This window comes from Solanum dulcamara, chromosome 10, assembly GCF_947179165.1.
Source record: "Solanum dulcamara chromosome 10, daSolDulc1.2, whole genome shotgun sequence".
NCBI lineage: Eukaryota > Viridiplantae > Streptophyta > Magnoliopsida > Solanales > Solanaceae > Solanum > Solanum dulcamara.
The window spans coordinates 4,132,237-4,146,072 of record NC_077246.1 but is presented as its reverse complement, the minus strand read 5'-3'; the positions used below and the strand labels follow the sequence as shown (position 1 = coordinate 4,146,072).

Sequence of the window (13,836 nt, the reverse complement as noted above, 5' to 3'; positions counted from 1 at the left end):
CATCAATATAATCTTATCTTAGGAGGGTCTGTGTTCATGAGAGACGATCATGCTTTGGATGTAATTGGTATTAGGTCCATCAAAATAAAGATGTATGATGGAACGGTACGCACCATCCAGGAGGTATGACATGTAAAAGACTTGAGGAAGAATCTATTGTCTTTGGGACAATTAGATGATAATGAATGTTCATATAAGACTCATGGTGGAGTCATGAAAATATCAAAAGGAGCTCTTGTAGTGATGAAAGCGGAAAAACTTAATGCAAATCTATATGAGCTTAAAGGTGAAACACTCCAAGAAGGAGAAGCATCAACCGCGTCAGCAAGTTCATTTGAAGAATCAACGATGATGTGGCATCGTAAACTTGGTCATATGACAAAATAAAATTTGAAGATTCTTGCTGAGCAAAAGTTTTTTCCAGGGCTCAAAAAGGTTTCACTACCCTTTTGTGAGCATTGTGTTACCAGTAAGCAACGTAGACTGAAGTTTAGCAGTTCCTTTGTTGAAAGCAAGGAAATATTAGATCTGGTCCACTCTGATGTCTGAAAAGCACCGATGGAGTCCATAAGAGGAGCAAAATATTTTTTGTTATTTATCGACAATTACTCTAGGAAAAGTTGGGTGTATCCAATAAAAAAAAGGTAGATATTTTTCCAATTTTCAAAGAGTTCTAAGCGCGGGTGAAACTTGAATATGAGAAAAAGATCAAGTGTTTGAGGACAGATAATAAAGGAGAATACACTATAACACTGGTGATGAATTTTATAACTTCTGTAAACAAGAAGGTATTAAAAGGCAGTTCACAGTGGCATATACTCTACAATAAAATAGAGTGGTAGAGAGGATGAGCAGAACCTTGTTGGAAAGGACAAGAGTTATGTTGGCAACTGCAGGGTTGGAAAAACCATTCTAGGCAGAAGCAGTCAAAACTGCATGTTATGTGATCAATCGGTCACCATTAACCGCAAGTGATCTGAAAACGCCAATGGAGATGTGGACAGGAAAACCAACTGATTATTATCACTTACATATATTCGGAAGTCCTACTTATGTTATGTACAACACCCAAGAAAAATCAAAGTTGGATCTAAAATCCAAAAATGTATTTTCTTAGGATATGCTGATGGAGTCAAGGGGTATCGCTTGTGGGATCCCACTGCCCGCAAGGTGGTAATCAGCAGGGATGTTGTGTTTGTTGAAAACAAGATACAAACAAAAGAAGCTAGCACTTCAAAACAAAAATCAGAGACTACCACAGTTGAAGTTGAATAAATAGAAAAAGCTCCAGTTTTTTCTGAGGCAACACCAGAACACAAAGAACAAGAGCAAGATGAGATCAATACTCCACAAGTTCGACGATCAACTAAGAAGAGAAGAGAACCAGCTTGACACTCAGATTATTCTATGAAGGGCAATGTTGCATATTGTCTATTAACAAATAATGGAGAGCCTTCAACTTTTCACGAGGCTATGAAAAGCCAAGAATCATCTCTGTGGATGGCAAAAATTCGAGAAAAAACTGAAGCTCTTCATAAATATAAAACATGGGATCTTGTTCAATTTCCACAAGAAAGGAAGGCCATTAGAAACAAATGGGTCTACAAGATCAAATGCAATGGTAATGATCAAGTGGAAAAGTATCGTGTAAAATTGGTGGTGAAAGAATTCGATCAAAAAGAAGGTATAGACTTCAACGAGATATTTTCTCCAGTAGTTCGACTCACAACAATTTGAATGGTCCTGAAGATGTGTGTTACATTTCACTTGTACTTGGAGCAGTTAGATGTCAAAACTGCATTTCTTCATGGAGAGCTTGAAGAAGAAATTTACATGCTCCAACCAAAAGGTTTTGAAAAATAAGGAAAAGAAAACTTAGTTTGCAGGTTGAACAAATCTTTATACGGTCTCAAACAAGTGCCGAGATGTTGGTATAAGAGATTTGATTTCTTCATTATAAGCCTTGGATACAACATACATAGTTCAGATCCTTGTGTTTATTACAAGAGATTTGGTGATGACGATTTTGTTATTTTGCTATTGTATGTTGATAACATGTTGGTAGCAGGCCCCTAAAAATATCGTCTCACACATTTAAAGGCTTGGCAAGGGAGTTTGAAATGAAGGACTTGGGACAAGAAAATAAGATTCTAGGGATGCAAATTCACCGAGACAAAAATAATAGGAAGATTTGGCTTTTTCAAAAGAACTACTTGAAGAAAATCTTGCGACGCTTCAAGATGTAAGACTATAAGTCAATTTCTACCCCACTTCCTATTAATTTCAAGTTATCCTCAAGAATGAATCCTAGCAATGAAGCAGAGAGAATGGAGATGTCTCGAGTACCATATGCATCAGTAGTAGAAAGTTTAATATTCGTCATGGTATATACAAGACCTGACATTGCACAAGCAATGGGAGTGGTTAGTCGATACATGACTAATCTTGATAGAGACCATTATAATACTGTTAAGAGAATCCTGAGATATGTCAAGGGTACCTCAGATGTACAATATGTTATGGAGGATCAGACTTTACCGTTAAAGGTTATGTTGATCCAGATTATGCAGGTGATCTTAATAAAAGCAAGTCCACCATATGTTATGTGTTTACTCTTGCTGGAGGAGCTGTAAGCTGGGTTTCAAAACTGCAATCTATCGTGACTATATCTATGACAGAAGCAGAATATGTAGCAACTACACAAGCTAGCAAAGAGGCAATATGGATGCAGATGTAACTGGAGGAGCTTGGGCACAAATAAGAGAAGGTTGCTCTATTTTGTGACAGTTAGAGTGCTTTGCATCTTGCAAAGAATCCGGCATTTCATTCAAGGACAAAGCACATACGAGTTCAGTATCACTTTGTTCGTGAGAAGGTGGAAGAAGGCAGTGTGGATATTCATAAAATTTACACTAATGACACTTAGCAGATATATTTACAAAGTCGATCAACAGTAATAAATTTATATGGTGTCGATCTTCTTTTGGCCTAACAGAAATGTAACATTGCAGGAATTGGGTAGAAAGGATGGTGTGAAGACTTAATTGATTCTCAATTAAATCTTCAAGTGGGAGAATGCAAGATAGTCAAATACTACAAAATGTGTAGTCAAAAAGAGAACAAAATGCGATTTAAAAACGTAGTCAAACAGGGAGGCGCAATATGCGGATTTGTAAGAAAGAGCATCTTTGCAAATTTGCAAAAGAATGAATAGGTTAGGGTATAAATTATAACAAATTCGAATTCCTCACTATATTAATAAGAACAGGACGGAACACAATTACATTTGCAGTTGTAATACTTAAACTATTGAATAATAATGAAAATATTAAAATTACAAGTAATTAAAAGATAAAGATAAAAATGGGAATGAAGATGGGAGGAATCAAGCTCTTTACTCAACAATTAACAGTATGCCTTATCCCTAAATCACATACAACACCTTTCATAGATCCCGCTGAGTTTGTTGTAAATCCTAAAATTGAAGTCCAATTTAATTTGAAATCTAACACCCAAATTTGAAACCATGGATGTTTTTCAAACGACAAAATGATTTATTTTTTTCAAATATAATGTATTTTAATTTTAAAATTTAATTTTATGTACACTAAACAATAAAATAATTGATGATCAAGAAGGGGGGGATTAAGGATATGAAAATAGTTTAAACTTAAACAAGTCAAATTGTGTAATTGCGTTCAAATTACGCCCATACTTATTAACTAATTATATATAAATAAATACTCAACAAATTCTGATGCCGTGTTAGGACAACCCAAAGATTCCATACTCTATGCCAAATTCTTGATATATCTAGTTTGCTTTAAAAATTCTTATTTTTCTAAAGACTATTTTTAAAGGGAAAATACTTTAAAATCCCCCTGACTTATATTCCTTATGCTAATTTTATTGATGAAATAAAAAATTAAACTTTATGCGTTCTAAATTGTAGGAAAATAACATTGGATGTTAATAATTGGGTTTTGAATTTAATTTAAGTATATATTTAGTCGACTGACCCCATACCAAATCTTCTTATTTCGTCTTTGAGTTTAATATTTAAACTATGAGGGTTCACAATATCCCTAATTTACATTAAATTCATTTATGTGACCTAGTGGTCAATGAATTGAATTGAGAATTGTGAGGCCTCATGTTCAAATTTCAGTAGAGGATTTAGTGGCGGAGTCAGTATTTTCACTAAGGGGATTCGAAATATAAAAAGTAGACACATGAAGATGTTGAAGGGGGTTGAACATTTATTATATATAACTAAAAAATAATTTTAATCATGTATAAACGGTATTATTTTTCGTCGATGGGGGTTCGGATGAACCCCTTGGTCCTTGCTAGCTCTGGCCCTAGAGATAAAATAAAAACACTAGATAATTTCTTCCTCTCCATTCTAATTTTGGTGGATAGAGCTACCTGACATTTGATGCTGGTGCGAGGTAGTAGGTATCATGTGGAATTAGTCGAGGGGCACAAACTAACCAAAATATCAGTTTTTTAAAGGCGTTTTCGGGACGAGGCTAAGCATAAACGCGAATATGCTTTTAGTTGTCCAAAAGAATATGCTATACTTCTTTGTTTCGAAAACAAGAAGTCCATAAAACTCAACAACTATTATAGTTCTTTTGTCAAACATTTTGATTTCCTCCATTTCCAAATTCCTTCTACTTACCTTTGTGTGCCTAATTTTCTCTGTTTTATGGATAGACAAATCAAGAAACACAAATTTCAATCTGATCAAACTTCTCCAATATATGGATTTAATTCCCTACCTAAAGAAATTGTCCTTGACATAGCTTCAAGACTCCCCATAACATCTTTAGTCCAATTCAAGTTTTCTTGCAAATCATTTTACAACTTGTTACATGACATAGACCTTTTGAATCAACACATGTTTCGCGCATTAGAGACCGATCCTTGTATTATTATACACGCGGATTACCCTTTAATGAATCAGCTTTGCTTTCTTGAATTTTTCGATCATCGCGGTGTTGTGAGGAAAATCAGGACACCTTTTGCAAACACTGTGCCTGAATTTAAAGTAGTTGGTTCATGTCAAGGACTATTATGCATATGTGATTCTCTGTTTAGTGATGCACTTTATGTGTACAATCCTTTTACAAGGGATTACAAACAGCTCCCTAGATCAATCGAATTCGAGGTGCAAAAATTGGTTTTTGGTTTTGGTTTTAATCATGTTACCAAAGAGTACAAGGTGATCAAGATCATAAACTATGCTAACGTGTATTATAATGACCCTGGTCGTTATCGTAGGTTTCGAGTTCCTTTCTTTGGTAAATCAGATGTTCAAGTACTTAGTCTTGGTAGTAGCAACAGATGGAGGAGTGTTGGTGAAGTTGTTTATCGTTTTGATCAGAGTTCAGAAGGAATTATGTTGAACGGGAAGATGCATTGGTTGACTCGATTTGGTAAGTATCATGGACGTCGTGATAGGCTTATCATTTCGTTTGATTTGGCTGACGACGTGTTTGGTGAAGTACCAAAAGTTGATTTTAATGTAAAGCCAAGAATTGTTCAGTATCATCTAGCAGTTCTTGGAGATTGTCTTGCTGTTGCTCTAACTTTGCCTCACTATAAAGGGGGGGGATTTGAAATTTGGGTAATGAGAGAATATAATGTGAAAGAATCTTGGATGAAAGAGTTTAGAATTGGGGCTTATACACCAAATCCAAATTCTGTAACACAACATGTGCAACCATTGGTGAAAGTTTTATGTTTGTTGAAGAATGGAGAGATCTTGTTGGAGTACAAAGGTGGAAATCTTGTTTCATATGATCCAAAAAATCGTCTCTTTAGGACTTTAAGGTTTCAAGGGATGCCTAATTTGTTTCAAACATTTGTTCATGTTGGTTGTCTTAATTGGATTGATATTCCACCTCCTGATCTTTTACAAAATTAGATCATCAAAATCTACCATGGGAAGAACGGGTTCGGCAGAACCCAATAACTTTGGTCCAAACCCTGTACATTTGCTAATGAATCCATTTGAATATGTACAGAAATAGATCATCAAAACTTTTTTTGGGGTTCTTTCCAGGGGTACGATACACGCGTTGGGGCCTGACTAAATCTGAATTCACGTCGGACAGTGTGGTAAAGCGCTTCCTAAAAAGGCAGACTTCGTATCCAGATCATCAAAAACCTTCATTCAAATGCTTAGTCATATATGTTTAATGACATTTCATTTTGTTCTTCAATCTTAGTACTTTGTTGCTTTGTCTTCTGAATTAGTCAAGTAGTTGTATGTAACATACAAAAGAAGGTGCTGATTCAGTGAATGTTCAACGAATATGTGATCTTCTGAATATATCATTCTATGTTTAATATCAACCTTGAACATATAGTTATGATTGAGGCACCATAAAGAAAAGGTCGTTCAGAAAGTGTTGGGGGAGGAAGCACCACAACTAAAGTTTGATATGACAATAAATATGAAATTAAATTGGACACGAGAATTTTACGTGGAAACCCTTCAAACAGATAGAGGGGAAAAACCACGGGGTAGAAGAATCTCACTATTAAAATATGGAGTACACTTCTCTCTAATACAAGGAGAAAACAACAATTAACACTTCTCTCTTGTAAAAGGAACAACTACTAAAGAGGATACTCAAGACTAAAATATTTATCTTGGTGTATAGCACTCTTTGTATTCTTATTCTCTCTTTCTGGGATGATATAAATGAGGGCAAGAGGTCCTCTATTTATAGGAGCAAAAACGCATTTCTGTCAAAAAGTGAAAACGCGTTAATTTGTCAAAAGGCAGAAAATGTGTTTTCTGCCAAGAAGTTGCATCCTCCTTTCACCTTTTTCTGCCAACCCAAGCCACCATTTTTGACCTCCTTTTCACTTTTTTCTGCCAATCCAAACCACCATTTTTGACTTCTTTATTTCAGAAAGTCCCTCAAGGGCGACTCCCATACAATTTTTGCGAGAGCTGGAGAAGTGTCTATGGGTAAAGCACCATATCCACATCCAGAAATAAGTAGAAATGAAAATTTGTCTGTTTGAAAAGGTAACTTGAATTAACAGTCAGACTGTGAACCATTGACGCTCGTTAGGCCTCCCATTGATATTTTATCCGGTAATCTGTTTCTTATTGTAATAGTCTTATAGCTTAAAGGGGCTGCTTAGTGCTCTCTATTTTGTTTTTTTAACTAATTGGCAAAGTCAAATTATGCACATCAACATTAGCAAGTCAATAGACCCCAAATTTTGATCACTATTCATCCAAATATCCACCCGATAAGGTAAAATCATCGGTGGAGAAACACGACCAGTGAAGATTCATAAAGCTAACTGCAACTTGTTTAGCACTGAAACATAGTTATTATTGTTGTATTCATCAATATGTCCACCACATTGTCGTGCCTACAATGTAGAAAAAAGCAAGAGATCTCAAAAACTTCGATATTCTCTGATCCCCTTAAAGGATGTTAGATGACTTAAAAATTTTGTCAATTTTCGTGTTCATTCTTTAACAAATAAGGCAGGCTAAGTGTAGATTAATTATATTACAATGATAGTATAAAAATTATTTACACTGTCAGTACATGAAAAGCCAACGAAGACACTTAGCCGACATAATATACCAAACCCTTCTTTCCTACAAACATAACCTTTCAAATAATGCTACACTCCTCCATTTGGACACTTCCCCTTACCATTTTCCTCTGCAAAAAATGGTCATACTGTTTTCTAACATATGCATTCTAACATTTTCTTTTTTGGACTTTGTTCCTTAGTCGCCCGTTCGGCTCCCTTTCTACATCATGGATGAAATTTCAATAAACAAAATGCCAAAAACTAGTCATTTTCTTCCTATATATGCACATTTTAAGCCCTCATAACAAGCAAAAAGAAGATCTCTCTTCTTCTTCATTCTCAAAAGCATGGCATTATAGAAACTGCCCTTCCATATAGATTGTCGTGGCATGAACTAGTTTGTTTGCTTCAATTACGCCTCTAAAACGAGCTCCTAGTCCTTCATGGGAAGCCAGAATAGTTCTTCAGTTGCACTGCTACAAGAAAGATTCAGGCAATTAGAAAAATCAAAAGAGCAGAGAGAAAACAGAACAAAAAAATTGTTCTCACAGCCTCAAGGGATGACACAAACCAAGAATTATGTCCCTATCAAGCCAGAATTCACACGCGAACTAATATTTCAACCGGAAATACTGGAATCTGATCAAGATAAGCTCTTTCTTGAACTTAGTTTGAACAGCAAAAACACAGGTTTTCAAGCAAGAAAGCCTCAGCCTTCATGGCGGGCGTTGAAACCTAAATTTAAATATGAGAATCCTGAGGTTGATACTTCTCTCCATCTATAGTAGGCACACGATACTTTTTTTGCACGATCATATCAGTGTAGTTTAACTTGTTATAGCAAGTTCGTTACCATTTCTGCCAGGTTCCTAAGTAACGCTTATCATGGAGATTTACGTATAATTACCTTATAAGCGACACAATTCTGTAAATACTTTTTTGTACTGAGATTTCATAGAACTTAAGCTCGTTCATGTTGATATCCTACGGAAGTCTAGTTCCTATTGTTTTCTGGTAAACATCAGATATTATATGTTTCTGAATTACCAAAAAGCTAGTTCTGTTTCAAGTCATAACTGATTTCTTCACAAGCAATGTAGTTTTTATAATCCAATCAATACTTCCCCTGTTTCAATTTCTTTATCTGGTTTTAACTTGACACGGAGTTTAAGAAAGTAAATAAATTTTTGAATCTTGTGGTCTTAAACTAAAGATACGTAGAATATACCAAAATGTCGATTATAAACATGTCACCTGGAAAGTTGGAATTAAAGAGTTGCCAAAAAGGAAAGAAAAATTCTTTTTGAAACAAACTAAAAAGAAAAATAAGACAAACAAATTGAAACAGAAGGAGTAATTAGTTTGAATCATTCTCAAATGTTGGTGGTATGCATAGTTTAGAATGATTCTACAAAATTATAACTCTAAATTAGAGGAAGCTTCTAATAATTTTCTTTGAGATAGAGAGACTGAATTGAAAAATATGTAATAGTTGCTTTTGCATATAATATTACTAGCAAGTTCATATATAATACATAAAAAACATGCAGTAGCTCCACATTTTTTACAGATTAGAGAGTAGTAAATTCATTTTCCGGGTACAAAGTTTGTGGCGTAAGCCCAAGCATTGTTGGCAACTGGATCAGCAATGTGGTCGTAAAGGTTCTCAATTGGTCCCTTTCCAGTAACAATAGCTTGAACAAAGAAACCAAACATCGAAAACATAGCCAATCGTCCATTCTTGATTTCCTTGACCTTCAACTCAGCAAATGCCTCAGGATCATCAGCAAGACCAAGAGGGTCAAAGGCGCCTCCTGGGTAGATCTTGTCAAGGCCTTCACCTAGTGGACCTCCACCAATTCTGTATCCTTCCACAAACCCCATTAGCACAACTTGGGCTGCCCAAATTGCAAGAATGCTCTGTGCATGAATAAGGTTTGGGTTACCAAGGTAGTCAAGACCGCCTTCTGAGAAAATTTGAGATCCAGCCTTGAACCAAACAGCCTCACCGAATGTAACACCATTCTTGGAAAGGATTTCAGGGAAGACACATCCCAAAGCACCAAGCATGGCCCAACGGCAATGGATCACCTCAAGCTCACGGTTCCTAGCAAATGTCTCAGGGTCAGCTGAGAGTCCAGCAGTGTCCCACCCGTAGTCACCAGGGAACTCACCAGTCAAGTATGTTGGAGTTTGCTCAGAAAATGGTCCCAAGTACTTTGGCCTGTCTTCTCCATACCTATTTCATCAAACCACAAATTTTAGTTATAACATCTATATCATCAAGCTCTTGATGTACCAAATTACAATTTTTCTTTCTCCACAAATATCTTAAGTACTCCCTCGCAGAAATGCAAGATAAACTTGTGTTTATTAAATCTAATGTGACCTAACCTTTTATTCAAATTTTACGCATAATAAACGTTTAGTGCACTAAATTATCTTTATATATAACTACATTTTTAAGTCACAAAGTGTTTGACATAATTATGTCAAGATTTTGCATTGTAACCATTTCTTTAAAACTTGAAATAATAACATAACTAAATGAACAATGAATAATTCATTGAAAATTAGCAATATGACTGAAAAAAATATATATAAGAAATTAAGAAACTACCAAATGCTTTGTGGTGCACTTTTGACAGTACGTCTCATGGTGATACGTCCACCATCAAAGCTACCAATTTTCCTAACAAATTCATTTTGTGACCTAAGTGCTGTTTGGCCAGCAAATGCAGATTGTTGAATTGCAGAAGTGGCCATTTTTATCCTTTTTTTTCTTTTCTTTTCTTTGAGATGATGCTAATTTTGCAATATGAAGAAGTGTACTATATATTAAATAGCTTGGGAATGAAGGTTTTTATATGAAAATTAATGGATATTGAGAATCAAAAAATATACACCTAAGCAGAAGCTTATTGGTTAATGTATTTTGGATTTGGATTTCCCTTGTGATTTTTTAATAGTTGAAATAGTGAGGTCTTTGGTTTGCCACGTGGCTGTCAAATATCTCTTGGCTGAGATTGTTTCTTTCAGAATGGACCATGTTCGTGTGGATCGGATCGAGTTATCTATTATATAGTATATATTATTAGTGAAAGATGACAGATATTTCATAAAATCATTTGATGAATGTAAAAGTTAACTCAAACATCATAATTATTAAAAATAAAAAAAGGACCATGTTCACGTGTTCAATAAGTACGAAGCATACAAATTAGCAACAAACTTCATCGTTAAATAGCTCGAAAGTCATGAACATAACAAAGATTTTGTTAATATGTGAAGATATCCCCACCAGGGAAATGAAATTTATTTCCTGGCTAATAGAGTCCCCTCTTCTTCTTCTTTTTTCTTTTTTCTTGGTCTAGTGAGTTTTTAAAAATTAAAATTTTAGTTCTTCATGGATACAATAGAAAGATGTATTCTATACATATACTTCCACATAAAATTTGAACTCATAATTCTATTGTTTGAATGGTGAATTTTTTGATCAATAATAAAATTATATTTGATGTAATTTTTAAAGTAAAGTCTGAAAAAATTGATGTATACACAAATTTTACTTTTATTTTATAGTGGATTTTTTGATCATCAAATTATTTTATCATCGTAAATTAAAAAATATTCATTACTATAATAGCTGAATTGGTCAAAACAAGAGTAGAATTACATCAAATCAAATTGTCACGATGTCTTTAATAAAAATTAAAATTTGTAGTAACAAAATTTTATTCAAAAATCACTAGCCATAGGACACTATAGCAAATTATTTGCTTTTTTACTTATTAATTATTATATTTAATAATAATAAAAATAAGATTTGAGCAAATTGTGGGATCAATCTCCACCACCATGGCCCGACCCATGTCCGAAACCAAAACCACTACCACCATTTTGACCGCCACCGCCACCACCGCCCCCTCCTCCGCCACCGCCACCATTTGCACCGGATCCGTGACCCCCGCCATATCCAATGCCATAACCAAATCCGCCATCACTACCTCCACCTCCACCGCCGCCGCCACCACCACCGCCGCCGCCGCCAACAAGACCTCCTACAATTTGGTTAAATCCATCATTTGCACCTGATCCATGACCCTCGCCAAATCCGTAGCCAGCACCAAATCCACCATTACTACCTCCACCGCCACCACCGCCGCCTCCACCACCGCCGCCACCAAGACCTCCTAAAATTTGGTCAAAACCGTTGAAGTTGAGTAAATCCCTCCTAAGAAGCTTCCTTGCAGAGGAAGTTTGCACTAAAACTCCCAAAATAACAACAAACATCAACTTCCATGACATTTTTGCACCTATTGTCACCACTGCATAAAAAACAATTGCACAATTTTTAGTCACGGAATTAGAAATTTTTATAAAAAAAAAATAAAAAATATACAAAAATGCTATACATATTTGATTTGTCTTATATAAAAGATGTAGTTATACTAATATTGTGTACTAGATCCATCCTATCTATATGGTACATCAACAAGATGTTAGGAAATAATAGATTTGGGAAATAAAGAACGTTTAAGGAATTTAAGCCCTCATTATATTATTGCATGGATAATTTATAGCAGAAATAAACTTTAAATTCCAACAAAAACAAATTTATAAACATGTGACATCATAGACACATTCAGTGTAATTTTATAAGTGGAATCAAGAGAAAGAATAGTGTGTACTTGTTTTATTCCTATCTTGTAAAGATAGAAAGATAGTTTCTGATCTACAATTATCAAAAACTAACTGATACTATCATATATTATAAGAAAGAAAAGGAATTAATATGTATCTTACTTTGCTTTCGTGGTCTTTGTTTTGTGAGGCTGAATGTTGGAGTAGCCATGAAAATGTTAAAATATTAATATTTGAGGTATTATGAAAATATATCCATAGGAAGGAAGTTATATATAGGTACCTTGAAGCCTCAAGGTATTAATGGAATATTGGTAAGTTACTACTATTCAAAGTACAATTAATTAATATACAAACCTAAAACGTTAAATAAAATATAATAATGTGAATGTACGTAGGTGAACATTAATTAATTAAGATAGGGAATTATATCTAGCGTTTTGCTTTATTAATTGATAGTAGAAAACATTATTTGCATATTTGTATCCATTTTTTAAAACAACTATTGAAGTCTTATAATAATAGAATCACTTAGATAATCAAGTTAGCAAAAATGAAGTTTTAGTGTAAATTTTAGTGGAGTTAAGTTTTTATAACTCAAAATTCTAGTGTAATGGAAAATATTTTATTCATTAACTCAATTATTAAAAGTACCATTAATTGATTAATATTTACAAAATTAATTAATGTAGTTGACCATGCATCAATATAGGAAAGAGGGTTACTAAAGGAAATTGCATCTTGCGTTTTATGTTATTTATATCACTATACGTCTGTCTAGTGAAAATCCTCAACAGAAATAAATACAAATAATGGGGACTAAATTTTACTTTACCAATCTTAATGAAGTACGAAGCTCTATAAATTTCACTTAACTCTCTTAATCTTTTAAGTGTGAAAAATAATAGGATATTCGCCTTTTAAATGGAATAATAAACTCTCTTAAATCATTTGCCAAAACTAAAGCTACTTCATGTATTTTTAAAATATGTCAACGAAGACCTTCAAAAATAATTAGTCCATATGAATTTGTATGAATGGCATGGGGACAAAAATATGTAATATAAAAAATTGGCTGGTCAAGGTGAAAATAATAATTGACAAAAAGATCACGACATATTTAAAAATTCGAAGCTCTATATAAGGAAATTTCATGAAACAAAAAAATTAAAAAGGTACAAATTTTACTTTAATATTTTTTTCATATTTGGTTGGTCAAAATATTTTTGAAAAATCAATTTCTCTAGAAAAATCAAGCTCCTTAAATTTTTTTCCTAATAAAAATAAAGAAAATCAAGTTCTATAAGTGACATTTTGAGCACATTCACCGAACATTTTCAATTACCACCACTTGACCTTCCAACCCTGAACCACCACTCCCCACCCCTTCTCGCCCATATATAGTTTTACTAGATTATATATAAATATTTTTGTGATAATATTTTCTTGTTTACTTATCATACACTAAAAAATAAGTAAGAAACCCTACTTATTTTCCAACAAAACACTATTCACTTTGTTGTTTTCTTGAGAGAATAATTGTTGGTAAAAGTCTTCAACAGCTTTGCCTCAATCCAATCATCGTTTCTTGATTAATTATGTGGATTTGAAGGA

General features: G+C 34.1%; 3 protein-coding genes across 3 annotated transcripts; 1 reads left to right on the top strand and 2 right to left on the bottom strand.

Moving 5' to 3' along the window:
- Positions 1-4,960: 4,960 nt before the first annotated feature.
- Positions 4,961-5,932, top strand: LOC129870993 (F-box protein At3g07870-like). The gene has a single exon (XM_055945859.1). It carries the CDS (start codon positions 4,961-4,963, stop codon positions 5,930-5,932), a length of 972 nt encoding a protein of 323 aa, XP_055801834.1.
- Positions 5,933-9,048: 3,116 nt separating this feature from the next.
- Positions 9,049-10,409, bottom strand: LOC129871155 (chlorophyll a-b binding protein 5, chloroplastic). Its single transcript, XM_055946040.1, has 2 exons — positions 10,199-10,409; positions 9,049-9,817 (listed from the first exon to the last, which is right to left on the bottom strand). Exons 1-2 carry the CDS (start codon positions 10,342-10,344, stop codon positions 9,166-9,168), a joined length of 798 nt encoding a protein of 265 aa, XP_055802015.1. The 5' UTR covers positions 10,345-10,409; the 3' UTR covers positions 9,049-9,165.
- A 940-nt stretch (positions 10,410-11,349) lies between these two features.
- LOC129870031 (putative glycine-rich cell wall structural protein 1) lies at positions 11,350-12,445 on the bottom strand. The gene is made up of 2 exons (XM_055944608.1): positions 12,385-12,445; positions 11,350-11,906 (listed from the first exon to the last, which is right to left on the bottom strand). Exons 1-2 carry the CDS (start codon positions 12,431-12,433, stop codon positions 11,422-11,424), a joined length of 534 nt encoding a protein of 177 aa, XP_055800583.1. The 5' UTR covers positions 12,434-12,445; the 3' UTR covers positions 11,350-11,421.
- Positions 12,446-13,836: the final 1,391 nt, after the last annotated feature.